The sequence below is a fragment of the Dipodomys ordii genome, unplaced genomic scaffold (genome assembly GCF_000151885.1).
Source record: "Dipodomys ordii isolate 6190 unplaced genomic scaffold, Dord_2.0 Scaffold17, whole genome shotgun sequence".
Lineage (NCBI taxonomy): Eukaryota > Metazoa > Chordata > Mammalia > Rodentia > Heteromyidae > Dipodomys > Dipodomys ordii.
Window position 1 is genome coordinate 21529977 of NW_012267233.1, and position 19670 is coordinate 21549646.

The 19670-nt window shown below is 36.9% G+C and overlaps 1 protein-coding gene across 1 annotated transcript in view; it reads right to left on the reverse strand.

The window, feature by feature from the left end:
* The window catches only part of Cpne3 (copine III), a 53793-nt gene that overhangs the window by 30191 nt on the left and 3932 nt on the right, over positions 1-19670 (reverse strand). The window contains 6 exon segments of the mRNA XM_013012408.1: positions 668-757; positions 3056-3139; positions 5266-5337; positions 8116-8190; positions 9856-10035; positions 10327-10466. Of these exon segments, the coding sequence (XP_012867862.1) occupies positions 668-757; positions 3056-3139; positions 5266-5337; positions 8116-8190; positions 9856-10035; positions 10327-10458 (633 nt within the window). The 5' untranslated portion in view covers positions 10459-10466.

Consider the following 19670-nt stretch of genomic DNA (forward strand, 5'->3'; position numbering starts at 1 on the left):
AACAATGGAGGGGCTAACAATGTTCAAGAGGAAGTGTACTCATTACCTCACTCATGTAACTGTAACCCTCTGTATAGTATCTTTACAATAAAAAAAATATTAACTTGAATAAGATAATATATGTGTATTTACATATATATTTATTATATATGTCAGTCCCTAACCTAGGATGGTTGGACATAATATTTTTGATTTTATGGTAGTGTGAAAGTGAGACCATCAGCAGAAACTGTACATTAAGTTTTGAATTTTGGCATCTTCCTGGGCTAATGATGGGTAATGAGATTCTCTTGCAGGCTCACTCCTGCACTCACATGCACACACGCATGTGCACACACACACACACTCTAAAAGGACTATCTTGCAATGTGGGGTAACAGCAGCAAGCTGAAGCTCCCATCAGCTACATGACCACTTAGATAAATAGCAATACTTCACAGCATATTGTGTTGCTAAGCTATAATGCATCTTTAGAATGATATTTGCTTTCTTCTTTTTCTTTTTTTTGGGGGAGGGGTGCTGGAGATTGAACCCAGGCTTGTGCACACGAACAACACAGTTACCAGTCAGTTACACACAGATTATGTTATTTCAAATTGATGATGGATTTATCATATATAAACCCACTCGTTAAGTCATATAACAGCTGCATAGAATTTCAAATTACCTTAATGATTTTGTCCATATCTCCATAGCACAGGGAGTTAAGAGAGACTTTAAAAGGCTTCCAAACAGGATTCAAGTTATTCTTAATAACCTATAAAGATGTGGATTAAAAGATCTATTAGAACAGTATCTAATTCATTAACATTTTGCTCTTGCCTTTCCAAAGCTCTTACTACATTCTATTATTCACCCCTAAACTTTTGACCCACTTCTTTCAATAAAAAAAACTAGCTAGGACAACATTATATAACTCTCTCATGAAAATTTTAATAAATTGTCCAATTGTAGCACATTCCTCAGAAAAGATGAAAGCCACATAGGAAACATGTTCACCTCATCTTTAGAAAGTGTAGCCAGCTATGGCAGGGTGACAGATGCCTGTAATCCCAGCACTCAAGAGGTTGAGGCAGAGGATAGCAAGTTTGAGGTCAGCCTAGACCACAAAGGGAGACCATTTCGTAGAAAATCACAGAAAATAAGAAAGGAAGAGGAGGAAAAAAGAGAGGAAGAGACGAAGAGAGAAGAAAGGAGTGGAGAGAGAAGAGGAAGGGGAAGAGCAGGGAGGGAAGAAAAGGAGTGAGAAGAAGAGAAAAGAAAACTGAAGCTTGCTGATTTTGTTGGATACTAGGCATTTCATTGAAGGTGAGCATGGAATAAGAAATGGTAAAAATTAACCTTGTTAGATTTAAGTTTGAGAAAATTTATAATTTAAAAAATTTTAGTGACATATAAATACTTGTACACAAATATATGTTTCCCAGCTGTGTCCACTGAAAAAGCTGAAAACAATGATATAGCTTGGTATCAATGAGCTCTTCTAGCATTAATTTGTGGAAGTCTAAATCCAATCCCAATGCCTCTTAGAGAAGTACAATGTCTTCTGAGAAATGGGACATTCCAACTTTGGGACAGGATAAAATAAAAACATGCTCTATAATAAATTAAGAGATTGCTTTGAAACAAATAGGGTCACAATGAACTCAGAAACTATTTGAAGAAGCTTCTCCTACATAGATATGGATTCAAATGAGCAGCAAAAATAATGATATTAAGAATTATAACAATCCAAGTGTTTACAAAGATACAAAAAGAAAACCATTTTCAACCCATTTTAACCAATTCATCAACTGTTTTAACCAAAGAGCATCAACAGAACCATTAGTAAGCAATTCACGTAATTACACATCATGTATTTACTTATTAATTACAAGAATAAAAAAAATGAAGCCAGGCACCAGTGGCTCAGACCTGTAACACTAGCTACTCAGGAGGCTGAGATCTGAGGATTACGGTCCATAGCCAGCCCAGGCAGGAAAGTCCATAAGACTCTTATCTCCAATTAACCACCAGAAAACCAGAAATGGTGCTGTGGCTCAACTGGTAGAGTGCTCGCCTTGAGCTGAAGAGCACAGGGACAGTGCCCAGGCCTAGAGTTCAAGCCCCAAAACTGACCAAAAAAAACAAAAAACAATGGGGACTTTATTGTGGCAAGATCTTATGGTTATCAGCTTAAAGCAATCAAGTCTAGCATCGTCCAAACTGAGTGCTCAGATGATGGACCACACAGAGAGTTTTTAACAGATATGTTTGATCTCGATCTAGATGTGAAAAAAGAGAAGATTCTAGTATATTCGACATTCTGGTCTTAATTATTCAAGAGTTTCAATGACATGAAAGTATAATAAGGAAAATAAGAAAGGAAAATAAGAGCCCTGTATTAGTAGCATAAGATCCAAAACAAATCATGAACCTTCAATGGATCCTAGACAAAGCAAAACAAATCAGAATGTACATAAGAGGTGTGGGACAACTGAGGACACCTGAATTCCTACATAGAATGACAATGTTAAACCAGTGGTAATTTTCTCGGGTATGGTAGTGTAGAATGCCTTTTCTCCTTCAGTACTAGGGTTGGAAGGAAGAGCCTTGCATTTGCTAAGCAGGTGCTCTGCCACTTCAGCCACACCCACCCACTCAGAATGCCCTTGATTTTGAAAACTGCTGCTATAGTATTTATAAATGGTCTTAATGTCCTTGCTTGTTTTACAAAAGGAAAGTGTACGTGTGCATTAAGTGTGTATGTTCCTATGTGTTCAGAAACAGAGAGAAAGGGTATACTAGAGCTAGAGGTAGACAAGTGTGTGCAGGGATAAGCAACGGTGAATTCAGTAAGGGGAAAACAAATGTTCTTTAGGTTACCTAAAGTTTTTTAAACAAAAATAATTAAGCATACTAGCATCTCCTCATTAAAAGCAAAAAAAGTAAGCATGCTTAGTATTTATATCCAAACTGAAATTAATGTTCCAATAAATATTTAATCTTTGAAAAATTCAGATAACTAGAATTCCAAAGAAAACTTCCACTCTACTTTTCAGATTCAGATTTTCACCTCTGTTCGATGAACCATTAGCCAGTTTCCATCTGATGTCTGCTTGTGAAATTCCAGGTATGGATCTGACTTTCCAAAAAGATCCTACATTTGAAATAAACAGACACATTCATTCTCCTCTGAAACATGTGTGAACACATTATATGCTTGTAACCTTTTGGTCTAACTCATGTATGAGTTTAAAAAGTTCTAATGTAAATCCCATCATTGTTCTCAAAACACATGCATACATACTTGCACACAAATGTACAAATAATTCCAGAATGACATATAAATCAATAGTAGAGGACAAACTCAAGTGGTATAATTATGGATAATTTAATTTTTTTCACTTTCTGTCTTTATTTTGAAAGATATATACTACTAATTATATGTAACTTGCTATTTTTTAAAATGAGAGCACTTGCTAATACTTTGTGCAAGTATGTTTCTGAAGTAAAGATTTATTCCAGCGTGAACAACACCCAATATTTAAAATCCAAGATAATACTCCTTCCCTGAGCATGAAATTTAATGCAAGCAAATATAACATGTAGTATGCAGCAAAAAGTATAAACAAAATGATTATGCAGAACTTTTTACCTTATTGCTCAGAAGGATCTTACATAAATGAAATAAGCCTCCCAGAGTCCCTCATATTATAATACTAAGAACAGAATCCTACTTAGATTAGTTAATATTGCAAAAACACATTAACATACCAGGTGACTTATCTTAAAAATATTTCCATGGGAAAGGCACAATTTGCTTACTACCATTTTGAAGACTAGAAAACAAACTTTTCTTCAAAGATCATTAAACTGTTAAGTTCCTAACTCTGACCTCCAAGGGAAACAACAAGGTGAAAAAAATATCTTTTATGAAACATTTACTTAAAGGGCCCCGGCTAAAGAATTACTAGTGTATACCACCATACCAAATCATTTAGTTCTTTAAAAAAAAGTCATTTCTAGTCAGGCTCTGGTGACTCACACCCATAATCATACCTACTCAGGAGTCATAGTTCAAAATCAGCCTGGGCAGGAAAGTCTGTGAGACTCTTACCTCCAACTAATGACCAAAAATCAGGAAGTGGAGCCATGACTCAAGCAGTAGAACACTAGCTATGAGAAAATCTCAGAGACAGTACCCAGGCCCAGAGTTCAAGCCCCAGGAGCAGCACAAAAAAGTAAGTAAATAAGTCTTGTCTATTAAACGTGATGGCATATTCTGCAATCACTAAACTCAAGAGCTCTAGAAACCATGAGGAATAGTATACAACAAATTGTGAGCATCTCTGCCCACACTGTAGCTTCTACATACCAATTCCCCTAAAGATGATAAGACTGCTCTTAATGTGCCTGCCAGTTTGGAGCAGAGCTTCATTTTAAAAACCTCTGACCATAACTGTCTTGCCACAGAGCAAGGACTCTAAAGATCACTAAGGTCATGCCAAAAGGTCTCAGGAATAAACTAAAAGAAGTACCCTCAAAGGAAGGTTCGGATACTTTGAACAAGTTAGCCATTATCGCTCATAATGTTTAAATCACGAGTTGATACTGATTCTGAAAAAAAATAAAACAAAGTAAACTAAAAATCTCATGGTTATACTTAGAGAATGCTAAGGAACCAGCTTCATCAAAAAATGGTACATATGGGGGGAAAAAAACCAAATGCTTTAATTTGCCTTCCTCTGTAGATTGTTCTCAAAATAGCTAATGTAGGAAAATGTCCCTCCAAGAAGCATTCTTGTTAGGAAATAAGCAATTGGGTGCTGACTTTTGAAAACAAAAAGAATAACTTATCAACAGTAAACCACTAATCCAACTACTGTCTTCTCATAACTTTTATAAAAACATCAATGCTTTTATTCACTTATTGTATTAATCTAAACAAATTCTTTGATAACATCTATGTGAAAGAAGTGAAGGGAAATGTATTCTACACACACACACACACACACACACACACACACACAGGTGGGAGAAGTATGTATTCTGCACACACACACACACACACACACACACACACACACACACACACACACACACACACACACACACACACACACACACCCAGGTGGGAGAAGTAACTGAAAAGCTATATAATACTCTGAAAAGCTATATAATACTCAGGTAATGCAATTCATGCTAACTGAATTGCAAATTGAATTTTTTTTTCAATGTGAGGCAAATCTGGTATTTCTTGTTGAATTTGCATAATCTACCCACCTTATTATCCAGTTTTCTGGCTTCCATTTCAAATAAGACCACTCTATTATCCTTTATTTCTTCTGCTGAAATCTGAGTAGAGAAGGTAAATGAAAGAAAACCTGATAAGTGATGCTGATAACCTTATGAACCAAGTTCTTTTTATCTAATAGTATAGAAAGTCTATTTTAATATAAATGACTTCTAAAATAATACTATTAACAAACATTTACCTATTCTTATATGTGTGTGAAATTAGTATTTTTGCCAAATATACCAAGTATACATTATGCAACTCTCTTTTTAAATTCAGTTGCCTAAACTGAATATTTTCTATTCCATAGAGAAATCAAAGTCCTGGAAGATTTGTACAAAACTAAAATAGCTCCAAACATAAATAAATATGAAGAAATCAAATTTGGGACAACTCTTTAAAGTGTGTTTTCATCCAATGAAACTGAATTACTTCACTTAAAAACAAATCCCAAACAAAACTCAACAAGAAATGTACTGATTACCTTACTCATGTAACTGTAACCCCTCTAAAGAACATCTTTACAATAAAATTAAATTAAAAAACAAAAAACAAAAACAAATCCCAGGCTATCAAGCCCTAAGAGTCATAAAGCTAACTAGTGATAATCTTCTGTCTCGTGAAAATCAACATTCCCAACAGTCTGAACATTCGTTGACCTTTGGAAAATCTAACCTAGAACTGTTTCCAGGATCCCAAATTCCACTGTGAATCCTTCCCTGAAACCTTTCTACCTCAGTGTACTTGAGAATCTGCCTCTTCAGTCCCTGATACTTTTTTCTGTTGGTCATGGAGCCTGAACTCTGGGCCTGTGCACTGTTCCTCAGCTCTTCAGCTCAAAGTTAGGGTTCTACCACTTGAGCCACAGCATCACTTCTGGCTTTTTCTGTTTAGGTGGTGCTGAGGAACCGAACCCAGGGCCTCATGCATGTGAGGCAAGCGCTCTACCACTGAGTCACCTTCCCAGCCTCGCTGATACTTCATTTTTATGAACTAACAGGAACTGAAAGGATGGAGGAACCAAAAGCAGAATCTTGTTCCCATGGTATCTTAATACCTGCATTGTTCCTTTCCAAACAGCACGTTCCACAAGTATTGATCAGCACAAATAAGAGAAGTACCAATTAGTCAACAGTTAGGTTCAACTCTACTCAGCTGAGGCAACCTTACTATTTGCTCTGGTTATATCAATCATCTATTAAGCCTCATATATTGATTTCTGTTTATGCTTGTAACTTAGGTGCAAGACAAGTTATTTTTATTCTTTGAAATTAAAGATTTGTTTCTCCAGCAAAAAAAGAAAGAAAGAAAGAAAATCTAACCTAGAGCCAACAATGCACAGGAAAAACGTTATTTGATAAATGCAATAACTCTTTAACATGTCTCTCTCTAGAAGCCAAGCTTCCAGTCTGAGAAAAAGCATACCAGGCAGTGGTTCCCATGACAGAAATTCTAGAAGCCACAGTGTTTTAAATTGGTCATCATATAATAGAAATCTACAGGATGATAAAGCACATATTCCTTTTATCAGGGCCAGTAATCTGCCATGGAAGTGATGGTGGGTGTATAACAGAGTACAAGAACTAAAAGCAGGGCTACGAAGGTGGCTCAGTGGTAGAGTGCTTGCCTTGCATGCCTGAGGCCCTGGGTTCAATTCCTCAGCACCACATAAGCAAAAAGAAAAAAGCCGGTAGTGGCACTGTGGCTCAAGTGGTAGAGCGCTAGCCTTGAGCTCTAGAGCTGAGGGACAGCGCCCAGGCCCAGAGTTCAGGCCCCACGACCGACCCCCCAAAAAAAAAAAAAAAGAACTAAAAGCAGTCATAGAGTTTATAGGTTCCATTGCCATCTCTTGAGGAACAATCCACTATGGAAAGGTATGATCCACCAGGATTATCTTAAACTGGGTAGCTCACACCTGTAATCCTAACCACTCAGGAGGCTGATATCTGAGGATCATGGTTCAAAGTCAGCCCATATAGAAAAGTCCATGAGAATACAGGTGGACCTGTTGCAACAATGAGAAGTACAAGTTGTCATGTTGAAAACGAACTTTACAACTTGGGGGAAGGGGGGGGAGATTGGAGGGGAAGGAAGGATGGGAAGGGATGGGAAGGGTAAACAAAGGAGGAGGCTACAATGCTTGATAAGAAATGTACTCACTATCTTGTCCATGTAATTGTAACCCCTCTGTACAGTATTTTCACAATAAAAAATAAATAAAAATTAAAAAAAATAATTCATAGAAAACATGAAAAAAAGAAATGTACTCATTATCTTGCCCATGTAATTGTAACCCCTCTGTACAATATTTTCACAATAAAAAATAAATTAAAAAAAAAAGTTCATGAGACTCTCATCTCCAAGAAACTATTCAGAAAAGGCCAAAAGTGATACTGTGGCTCAAGTGATAGAGTACTAACCCTGAGTAAAAGAAGCTCAGGGATAGCACCCAGGCCTTGAGTCCAAGCCCCAGGACTGACACAAAAAAATTAAAATAAAAAAAAAAGTAGTTGCATTCTAACTTGGGACTTGAGCGTCCCTAGGTAAGGGACAAGCATCACCAATTACACCTGATTTCTATCTAGAGGGCAACTTAAAATACTGAAAAAAGGGATCCTCACACCTCATTTCTCTCCTTTTAGTTCAGCACATTATGGAAATTTTGTTATCACTGTGGCAAAGGAGAATGGAAGACAATATTCAAATGATCAAGCATAGCTGTAGAATATTAGTTTGATATATATATATATATATATATAGCCTTGTCTATATTTGGATATAACTTCAGCAGGACTAATTGTGCTAAATCTTTTGAAACAAAAGACAAATATCTTTACCGTAATACTCCCTTTCCCAGCAGGTTTTCCATTTTTAAGTACCAGTGGTCGAGTTATCCTCTTACTGGAAACAATCTATTAAAAGTAAAAAGAGTAATATAAAGTGCTATTTCATCTCAACATGTAAACATTTAAACTGAATAATTTCAAAAGAAAAGGTTAAGAATAAAGTTCATTTAAACTCATTAGATATAGAAACATTAAAGTCCATTCCTTAGAGGTAAAAAGAATTTAATGACATTTAAAATTTATCTCCACATTTAAAACTCTGGAAAAGATTTCCCAAAAGCCTACTCTGTCAGATACAATCTCCCTGACCAGTAGTTTCTTTACTAATTGTTTCAAAGTTTAACTGCTCTCTTGGCATGGGAAACTAGGGTCAGATTTTCATCTTCTACACAGATCACTGAGCTGAAACCCTGAAAGATAAAAGGTAGGCCTCAGAACATTCAATAAATGTGATCCAAAATTTCAACTAACACATAAGTTTAATATCTGTTTCCAGAAAACATCACTTTGCTTAGAATAATATTATACACTGACATACTTTCAAATTGACGTACTTCTCAAATTCATTAGAATTTCAGTTACATAATTTTTATTCAAACAAAACAAGACAAACAAAATACTTCCTTAATTTTCCCTATTCATGTAAGTTTTACAGATCAGGTCCATTTTGTAATGTCTTTGGGAGAGTAAAAACCATGGTGTCCAAGTAATTCAACACTGAAAAATAATCTCAAAAAACACAAATTTGAAGGTTAAATATAACTCATTGAAAATAAAACAGACTCCTCCCTACTAAAGCTTTCCTCAATTTATACAAATGGTCATGACCTCTTCCAATAAATGAGACAGAGCTAGAAGTTAGTAGTGACAGCACACACATACTTGCTCTGACCAAGTTTATCTTACACAGGTAATAAGGCAGTAAGGCTTTTAAAATGAAATATGATGAGAAGCAGTAGAGTGCCAAGATGAGGTTAGTGAATTCCTCCATGCTAGTCTAGAGGGTCAGAGAAGGTTCAAGGGGGAAGTGAAGTTTAAGGCAACACCTCTTAGGTGGAAGAAGAGCAGATCAGGTAAACTGGTGGTGCTTGGGCATCAGTCTAGAGGTATCATCATACTCTGAGAACATCAATCAGAGAAATTAACAATATATCAACAGGATTACAACTTGACCATAAAAATAAACTATACTGAGCTCAGCAAAGCTGGAATCTTGTTTTTTGTTTTTCTCTATGTGTGCCAGTATCCAGTCTTGAACTCAGGGCCAGGGAGCTGTCCCTTGAATTTTTTTGTTCAAAGCTGGTACAGACCACACTTCTTACTTTTTTGCTAGTTAGCTGAAGGTAAGAATCTCACTCATGGACTTTCCTGCTTGGGCTGACTTTAAACTATAATCCTCAGATCTCAGCCTTATGATTCGCTAGTATTATAGGTGTGAGTCATCAGGGGTTTGATTTCTTGAAATGTCTAATAAATCATCCCTAACTCAAAAAAAAAAAAAAAGAATGAGTTCTGCTAGAAGCATATGGTCCTTAACCCCCCCACACACACACACACCACACACCATCATAAATTCAACAACCTTGAAGGCAATCATACTACTATATAAACTCAGTTTCTAAAGTGATTATTTTCCAAGTTTAAAAATGAAACTACTGAATATTGGTCAAAACATCGAAATTTTGGTTAAAGATTCAGCTAAGAGAGAATGTAAGAGCTACTGGTACTCACTTGTCCAAGGGTACATTCACATTCTCCTAGGAAGTCATCATCACTCAACTCAATGGTTTTGTTGTCGATGTCATAAATTCCAAATTTCAATTTCTGAACCACTTCAAAGTAGTAATCAATAATAAATGTCTTGGAAAACTTGGGACTCAGACAATTCTTAATTCTCTCTGTACGTTCAACCTATACCCAACACCCCAAATGAAAACAAATAAAAAAATGTTTCTTCAGATCAAAGGTGCACTTGGATTTTAGCATCTTTATGTACTAAATGTACATAAATATACATATATATATATATGAAAAGGGTGTTTCATATGGAGAATTCCAAGAGCCAAGACACATTTTCAAAACAAAAAACTACAGCAACAAGTTAGATGGCATTACATTTCTAACAGTCTAAAAAAGAAACTACTCCTCACATTGTGAAAAGAATAATTCAAATGGCTTTTTGCCTAAAGTATTTAGTATTACCTCATACCACTGATGTCCACTTGTGTTTAAAAATAACACACACAAAGGGTCTGACTTTGAGGCTACATCTTTATCCAAGAGATTGTCACAGGAAACATTCAGCTCCACCTTGGTGACACACTGGGCAGCCATCTCTGCAGCTATAAGGAAACCAATGAGATGAGAAGGCAGGTGACCGAGTGCCTTTAAGAAACTCACTCACTCCTAGTGGAAACAGCTGATTTTCAAGATCAATTGCTAGATAGGCTTGCAGAGTGAACATGCTGGAATGAGACTGTTTCTCTATGAGACTCCTGGGGATTTGCTATTATGGACTCAGCCCTGTGATGTGACTTTATGCACTTGGCTGAGATAAAACTCACCAGATGATAGTAAAAAGTACCTCTTAAGATGGCAATTAAGACACAGTTATCTTTTCAACTCAGTATACACTTTAGCCTTCAGAGAAAGTCCAAGCACAATCTCCATTTCTTTTTCTTTGCTTAAAGCTACACATTGCTACAAAGCACAACAGATTCAATTATTACCTAACTTTTACTTTATTTAACCAAATACATAGGATGTTCCAGTTTTAAAAAAATTTTTTGACTAAGTAAGAGCCAAACCTTGGGCATAAAGACACCCATTATCTCCTTCCCTCGACTCTTACCCCCAGGTCTGCATATTTTACGGCAATGGTTCTCAATCATGGCTCTTACTAGAACATCTTTAAAGATGACAATGCCTGTACCTCACAAAGGCATTTGCTTTAACTGGGTTTGAGTACAACTTGGACATCAGTCACCTAGATTTTCCTAATGAGTAGATATAAGGTAGGTAAGGCTATTGTTCTACAGGGGGCATCCAACCTAGGCCCTCTTCTCTCCTGCTGTGCCAAGGAATGTCAGAGAAAATCTCACTTACCCAGACCCTCCGCCTCCCTCCCCCTTTGCCCCCTCCCCGCAGCAATCTCCAGTCAGGGGGGGAAAAAAAGAGCACTTGAAGGGGCAGTACTGAAGAAGAACCCTGGAACTGAAAGGAACTGAATCCAGTGCTAGCTGTTTAACTACACAAAAGTAACTTCATATCCCTGAATCTAGAGTTCCTCATTAGTTAAAAAAAAGGGAGATACTGTCATAACCCTAAATCTGTCATGCACCAGGAATTTTGTCTTACATTTCTTATACAGAATCTATGGAATAAATTGTACAATTTCTCCCACCTTGGTACAAAATGGTTTAGTCTTGTAAAGGATTGTTGGCGATACCCGGGGTAGATAATCATAGAAGGAAAAAAAGATCCCTAAAATCCCTGCAACATGTAGAGAAGACTCCATCAGCAATCAGAAAAGTCTTTCTAAGGATAGGGAGAACACAACAGAGAATGGAGATATTTATGTACTAAGTCTCTACCAAAGAGGTAGAATATTATCAACTGAATGCATTTTTCCCTCTTAAAAACGTTTATATAAAAGCTACAAAACATGTCAGGCATAACTGATTATTCAGCAAACTGCTGACAATCACATTAGTTCTCTGTGGACAGAATGCAAATTGCTCCTATTGTTAGCAGGTCCCCCTCTCCTGAAAATGACTGTGACCTCTGCTTCTCTTTTATGTCTAATAATCCATTATGTCTGCCTGGGAAGTGGAAGATATTACATAAATGCTCAGGTCTGGAGCCTTCAATTGCAATATTCATGAAGATGCTCTTTCCACTTGCTTTCTAGCAATTATTCAAACATGATATGCAAATTTTTAAAAGAGTAACAGAGTATCTCACGCACAAATCTGCTTCCAGATAGATTTATTCAATAAGCCTGCCATGAGGATTCTGCTACATCAACTCCAACCCTTTCTTTAAAAGTGGAGCTACAGGCCTTCCCATGTATTGTTACAACCCAATATCAAGTCTTTGGTATATGTCCACTGCCTATTGTGTAGCCTTCCTTCTAGCAGGACTCCACTGCCATCTCTCTACTCCTATCAGGATTTCATCAGTACTGGCTAAAGGTGAAAAATACAGCCAGGCACTGGTGGCTCTTTCTCAGGACACTGAGATCTAAGGATTGCAGTTCAAAGAAGACAGCCTGGACTGACAAATCAGAGACTCATCAACTCCAATTTATCAGCAAAACAAACAAACAAAACTGAAGTGGAAAGTGGTGATGAAATTGAGAGAAACTTCACAAATCCTGACTTGGAAAATGGCTCAACTGGTAGAGTGACTGCTGTGAGGAAAAAAAAAAAACTTGCAAGAGCTTGAGGCTAAGTTCAAGCCTTAATACTGAATAAAAAAAAAAAGAAAGAAAGAAAGAAAGAAGATGATGGCTGACCAGAGCTTACTGTATCTTATGAGCTAAACCTGGAATTCCTGACTTAGAGCATATTTGTCCCCAGCTCCTCTGCCTCTCTAAATTCTTTCAGCTCTACACCAGCTAGGTACAGTGGTGCATGCACATAATCCTGACATTTGGGAGACTGAATCAAAACTGAGTTTGAAATGACCCTGTCACAAAACAAAACATAACAACCCACTTCAAAGGATACTTTCATAAAATTCATGCTTATAACCAACCTGCTATAATGGCCTTCATCTTTTATTCCTTCCACTGATAAATGCACCCACCTATGTCTTCCTAAAGTAGACATCTGTCACCATTGGCAAATTACTTATCTGTACCTCAGCTTCCTCATCGATGGAATGAAAAGTACATTACAGGTGCAGATTTGTAACAATATCTCTTAGATGTGCCATAAATTTCACCAGTAATTTTAGCACTTCCTGAAATATTTTAATAGATTGTCTCTGCATAGATGGCTTACTTTAAAATAGTGGACATAAAGCACCTCTTTCACCCTTGCTTAAGAATAACTTTGGAATAATAATAAATGAATCATTAACTATAGAAATTTTCCACAATCCTTTCAGAAGGGTTTGTCTGAGTTACCTAAGCAATGTTAGTGACCTATTTATCCTAAAACAACTGAGAGGGAGAGTCAGTGACCGCCTACAAATGCTTTCCATAAACTTCAGTCACCCTGCAGCTACAAAGAAGGCAACTGGTGATAAGAGAAAATTCTGAGATTTCCTAAATTTAGATACAAAGATTAAGATGGAGGGGCAAGCAGATGAGAATAGATTCAGTTAACAACCCAGGGCCAAAATCACAGTAAGACTGTTCCACCCTACCTTGAAATCCTGGTCTGAAACCCTCAAGAAACACCTAGAAAATGACTTTGCCTTCAGATCAGATCTCCAATCAATAAGTCACTCATACTTCTAAGACTATTACACGAACTTTGCCCACTTCTCTTTGCCTACAGCCATCTTATCTACTGCTACTGCAGGCTCAATGTAAGCAATTCATGCTCTCTTTTCCCCAAATTTTCATTACAAAATATGCTATCTTTTTAGATCCAGTGGATGTTTTTCAATTGCTACCTAGCCTTGCTACATGTGACTAGAGAAAAATTGTCTCAGATCTAATCCCTTATTTCATTCCCCTCCTGCATTTCTCTCTCTCTCTCTCTCTCTCTCTCTCTCTCTCCCTTCTTGCAATTTGGCACAAATCTGCAGTTCCAATGTTAGAAAAACTAGCTTGAAGTTGAGAGATCATGAATTTGAAACAGGCTTAAGCTATGATAGTTTAAAAAAATTATTCAACAATAGCCTGAGATAACATTAGCTATTTCTTTTAGTTCTAATACTGTGATTCACTTAAGTGTCATCCTATAATGCACCCTGTGTGCACATCTGAAAGCAAGTAGGGATAATTATGGGACAGCTGGAATGAGGACCAGCAGCATCAGCAGTAAATATCCCACACTGTTACTCAAACTGAATTGCTCATGACTGTAAAAAGTGTCTCTGTAAAAAGTGTCTCCTCCAATAAAGCAGCAGGGAGCAGTAAGACTGTACCTCCAAAAGTTGCTACATAATGTGGATGTCCAGAAGTAAAGGCATATATTAAAAGACTACTGCATATGCTCTAGCTTAGCTCTTTTTCAGACAGCTAGCATTCTACCACTTGAGCCACAGTTCTACTCTCAGTTTTATTAATTGGTTAAATAAGAATCTCATAAAGTTTCCTGTTGGTATATCAAATGGAGATCCTCAGATTTTAAGCTCCTGTTTAACTAGGATTACAGGCATGCACCATCAGTGTCCCAAAACAATTTATTGAATACATTCTACGTGTCCTAAAAATGGAAGGGGAAAAGCAACAACTGTTACAATAGATAAGAGGGCTATGGTCAAGGAGAAGAGCCCATAGCTCTGGAAGGAGGATCATTTATAAAATAAAACGGATATCTAGTTTTTAAATGCAAAATTAAAATTATGCACTTCAGACAGAAAGCAATCCAGTGCCTGCAACTATATTCTATTTTAAAAGAATGGGCACTATGTTGTCACTGATCATTGGCTTTTTTTTAAGCCCATTAACTTAACAGGAGAGAAGTAAGATAAAAGGGGGAAAAGACAGCTAAAAATTCCATACATCTGGATAGTTTTCCCTTTTTCTAGTTTAGAAAGTGCTTCCAAATAACATTTTACCTCTGACCCTTATGAAAATCATAATGATTACTCTTCATGTTGTTGCAGTGACTAAAATGTTAAACATTCAACTATCTGAACTGACTACCTTAGAACACGATGATAATTTTCAAAAGACTGATAATTATCAAGACACTGCAAAGTGCCTGTTAGGTAAAAGATGAGTTTCTCCAAGTCAAATTACTCAGCCTAATTCACCACCACTAATAAATGGTAGAACCAAAGCTAGGACACAGATTTCTTTTTCCCACCATCCCAAAATGCTTTCAAGACATTAAATTAGTATTTGCTTAGTATAATTACAATATTTTTATTTGATTCATTTATTGCTTATTAGTTAATACAACAAATGCCATCTCTATCCTTACACAAATTAATAATAAGGTTTTTAAATGTTCAAGGATATTATTTAGGCTGTATGTCTTTCTTAAACAACAGCAACTTGCCACAGGAGGGGAAGAACTGGACAGTTTATATTTGTATCACAGCAGTTCTTTTTGTGGATAGACCATTAGCCTATAAATGACTTAAGGTTAGGAAGTATGTTCTGCTTCTAGGACACCTCCATACACAGGTAAGCTGGACCATTTTAGACCACCAATATTTATTCTCAAGAATTGTTAGCTTTCTGTCGCTGTAACAAAAATACCAAGTCTTCAACACATGAGCCCCTAGGGGATACTGAAGATTCAATCCATAAAAGGAATATAACTGCATTAATAACCAGTCTGGCTGTGGATGGAGTCAATGATGGAGTGCATGACTTGCATGTTCCAGACTCTAGTCTCAATTCCCCAGCCTTAAATAAGTTAATAAGTAAAAAAATAAAATAAAATTTACTTCAGTAAATAAAATGAATGCAAGCTGAGAATAAAAGTCAAACATTAAAGGATTTAAACAAACCCTGTCTTCTATTTAGTAGGAAAATACTGATGCCTAGAGTTTTTGTTTCTTTGTTATTGTTTTAATCCCTGCCACAAAACAGGAGAAATGGGGAAATAGAATGAAATCAAAAGCAAATGCATATGAAACAGAGAAAATCACACGCTTTCCTTTAATTAAAAAAGAGATAAACAAGAATGATTATCAGATCCGGAATAAATTACATTGGACACAGGTGGGCTTGTGTGGAGGAAAAGCATTAACTTCTCTAGGTCTTTTTTTTTTTTCCAACTGTTATATTACTCCAGTTTAATTACAGTGAACACAGAACTTGTCTAATGAATAGAATATATCACAATTATTTATAATAACTAAAAGGAGAAATGGAAGAACAAGTTTTCCAAACTTGGCCTCTATCTTGTTCTACTAAAAAAGGTATATATGAAAAATATATACTTAAATACTTACTTTCTCACTAATTAAGGACTTCTGCTTGAAACTGTGATTAAAGTCTCACATAACTTGAAAACATAATGCACTTCAACAAACAAAAGATAGGGTCTAGTCTATTAAGTAAATGCAGCTAGAGGAGGAAGTGAGTTTAACTACCCACAGATTCTCACATTTTTAAGTTCTCAGTACCTGACAGGAAGAAGAAAAAGTTTTGTAATACCGCATTTTTTCAAAAGTGTTTACAGGCACTAAGAGGTAGCTTTTCGTAGTAGAGTATGTGTTTCGCCCGGTCCCTACACTTGTCTCCCAAGTTTTTTTTGTTTTTTTTTTTTTTTAAAAAAGTTTAAACTGTCATTAGTCATGGGGCACCAATAGCTCATGCCTACAATTCTATCTACTCAGGAGGCTGCAAACAGAGGACTGCAATTCAAGCTAGACCAGGCAGAAAAGTCTGTGAGACTCTAGCTCCAATTAAGCACCCAAAAACCTGAAGTGGAGCTGTGGCTCAAGTGGTAGAGCACTAGATTTGAGCAAAAAGGCTTAGGAACACTGCCTAAGCCATGCATTCAAGCCTCAGGATCAGCACTAAATAAATAAGTAAGAAGTACATACAGTTTTATCTTGATCTTATTGCTACAAAGATATCAACTAAGGCCTTTTCTTTAATTTCTCTAAAAACTAGTCTTTAAAATGTATTATTCTATTCTATGATTCATAGCAGGCTAAAGAGATTACTAATATGCTTTTCAAGTTATACTATCTCAGCACTGCATATACATTTTAGAAAAGTCAGTTCCATCAGAGTTACAGTACATTATAGGTTCATTTAGAGAAGTGTTAGACGTGAGAAGCAATGACAATACCTCAGTATTGTCTTGTCTTGTTAAGCAAGTACCTTGGCAAAACTGACTATAAAATACTTACAAAACCAATCACCTTTTACTGTCCATAAAAATCAGAGTTGTATCCTTGGTCAAAAGTTCCAGGGCATTCATGAAACATTTTGAAGTTATAAGCCTTGCTAAAAGCTGGCTATGCAAGAGGCAGTGTGAATTGGACAGCAAGGCACATCCATCCTTTAGCCCGAGGCTAAAGTCCCAGGGGTTCTTAGCCCCATTCAAAGCATTGTAAGAATTTTTCACCTCCTGGAATCCCCTAGATTCAACCTATTCAACCTACCCTAGTGCCTAGGGTGTTCTGACTCTAAATATTGACTTCCTAAAGCTTGGCTCCCTCTCTTCTCTCCTCATTGGATATGTAGAATATTTAACTAGAAAAGACAAGCATTTTACTCTTTTGTCACTATGTGCTCCTCTCTAGTTCATGATGAACAATGATATAAAAATTCCTTAGGTGGCTCAGTGGTAGAGCGCTTGCCTTGCATGTATTAGGCCCTCGCTTGATTCCTAAGCACCACATAAGCAGAAAAGGCCAGAAGTGGTGCTGTGGCTCAAGTGGTAGAGCGCTAGCCTTGAGCTGAAGAGCTGAGGGATAGCACCCAGGCCCAGAGCTCAGGCTCCACAACTAATCAAAAAAAAAAAAAAATTCCTTAGGTTAAAAGCTGCAACAACTATTTTCACTGTTAAAGTTTTAATGTCTTTTTTTTTGGGGGGGTGGGGGTCTGGTGGTGGAGCCTGAACTCTAGCCTGGGCGCTGTCCCTCAGCTCTAGAGCTCAAGGCTAGCGCTCTACCACTTGAGCCACAGCACCACTTCCGGCTTTTTTTCTTTTTGCTTATGTGGTGCTGAGGAATCGAACCCTGGGCCTCAGGCATGCAATGCAAGCGCTCTACCACTGGAGATACCTTCCAAGCCCCTAGATGTATGTCTTAAGCAGGGCACTACTGGTGGCCCACACCTTAATCCCAGAGATAAAGCAAACTGAGATCTGAGGATCACAGTTCAAAGCCATCCTTGGCACAAAAGTCCATGAGACTCATTTCCCATTTACCAGCAAAAAGCCAGAAAGAGAGGTGTGGCTCAAGTGAAGAGCATACAGACTTGAGTGAAAAATTCAAAGGAGAGTGACTATGCCCTGAGTTCAAGCTCCAGTAACAGCACAAAATAAATAAGCAAAATTTAAAAATAAAACACATAAATCATGTGTTCATTTCCAGCACTAACAAATTAATTAAAGTTTGAATATTAAGTAAAGACTATAGACATATGTTGACATTTTCAGATTTCAATAATATTCATTTCCTGATTGATAGCACACACAATTCAGCTGTTTAACTTTCTGGCAAACCTATATTTTCCAGTCATGAATAATCGAATTGCAGGATTCACTCATTCAACATTCATTCAGCAAATACTTATGGAATGCATATAATGAGACAGAGATTACTCCAAGGTGCCCAGGAACCAACAAAGAGGAAAACAGACAATAAACAAAATTTGTACTCTTGAGAGGTTATAGGGAAACAGATAACAATATTGGTAAAGCAATAAAATAGCATGTTAAGTAGTAGTAAGGGCTAAGGGGAAAACAGCAAGAAAGAAGAACAAGAAATATTCAAAGTGGGATACAATTTTTTTTGGGGGGGATCGGTCGTGGGGCTTGAACTCTGGGCTTGGGCATTGTTCCTGCGCTCTTCAGCTCAAGGCAAGCGCTCTACCGCTTGAGCTACAGTGCCACTTCTGTTTTTCTGGTGGTTTATTGGAGTTAAGAGTCTCACAGACTTTCCTGCCTGGGCTGGCTTTGAAAAGTGATCCTCAGATCTCAGCCTCCTGAGTAGCTAGGATTACAGGCATGAGCCACCCGCACCAGGCTCTCAAAGTGAGATACAATTTTACGTATTTGATAATTTTTTTGATGCCATCAGGAAATATTTGTTTTGCTTTTTACATCCTTGGTTTAAAAAAATTCTGAGCCTTTAAGAGATTAAAAAAATGTGCACCAACAAGTTTCTCTTTACATTTGTAGACATATCTTTTAACATGCACTGATTATAATCTTAAAGTCTAGCAACAGAAGAAACTAAGAGCTTCAAAATATCTAAGTAGCTGATTGGTATGGTGTATTGCAACCTAACCACTGCTTTGGTAATTACCACAAAAACTAGACATACTATATCCATTTGGTAAGAGGATATTTCAAAATGATTTACAAACATAACTGTACAGTACTTCCTTTCATTTTTTTAATGAGCAAATTGTATTAATACACTACCTTCCTAAAATATATTGATAAACTGACCATTGATTGATTTCCCTGTCATTTTAAAATCTGTGATCACATTTTACTAAATTATTAAATATAAAAAGAATGAACAGCCTCTCCCAAAGAACTCTATTATCAGTCCACATTCAATGTCTTTCTAACCTGTGTAAATATAGTTATCAGAACTTTATAAAAATGTACACATAGGGCTGGTAAGGTGGCTCAGTGGTAGAGCGCTTGCCTTGCATGCCTGAGGCCCTGGGTTCGATTCCTCAGCACCACATAAGCAAAAAGAAAAAAGCCGGAAGTGGC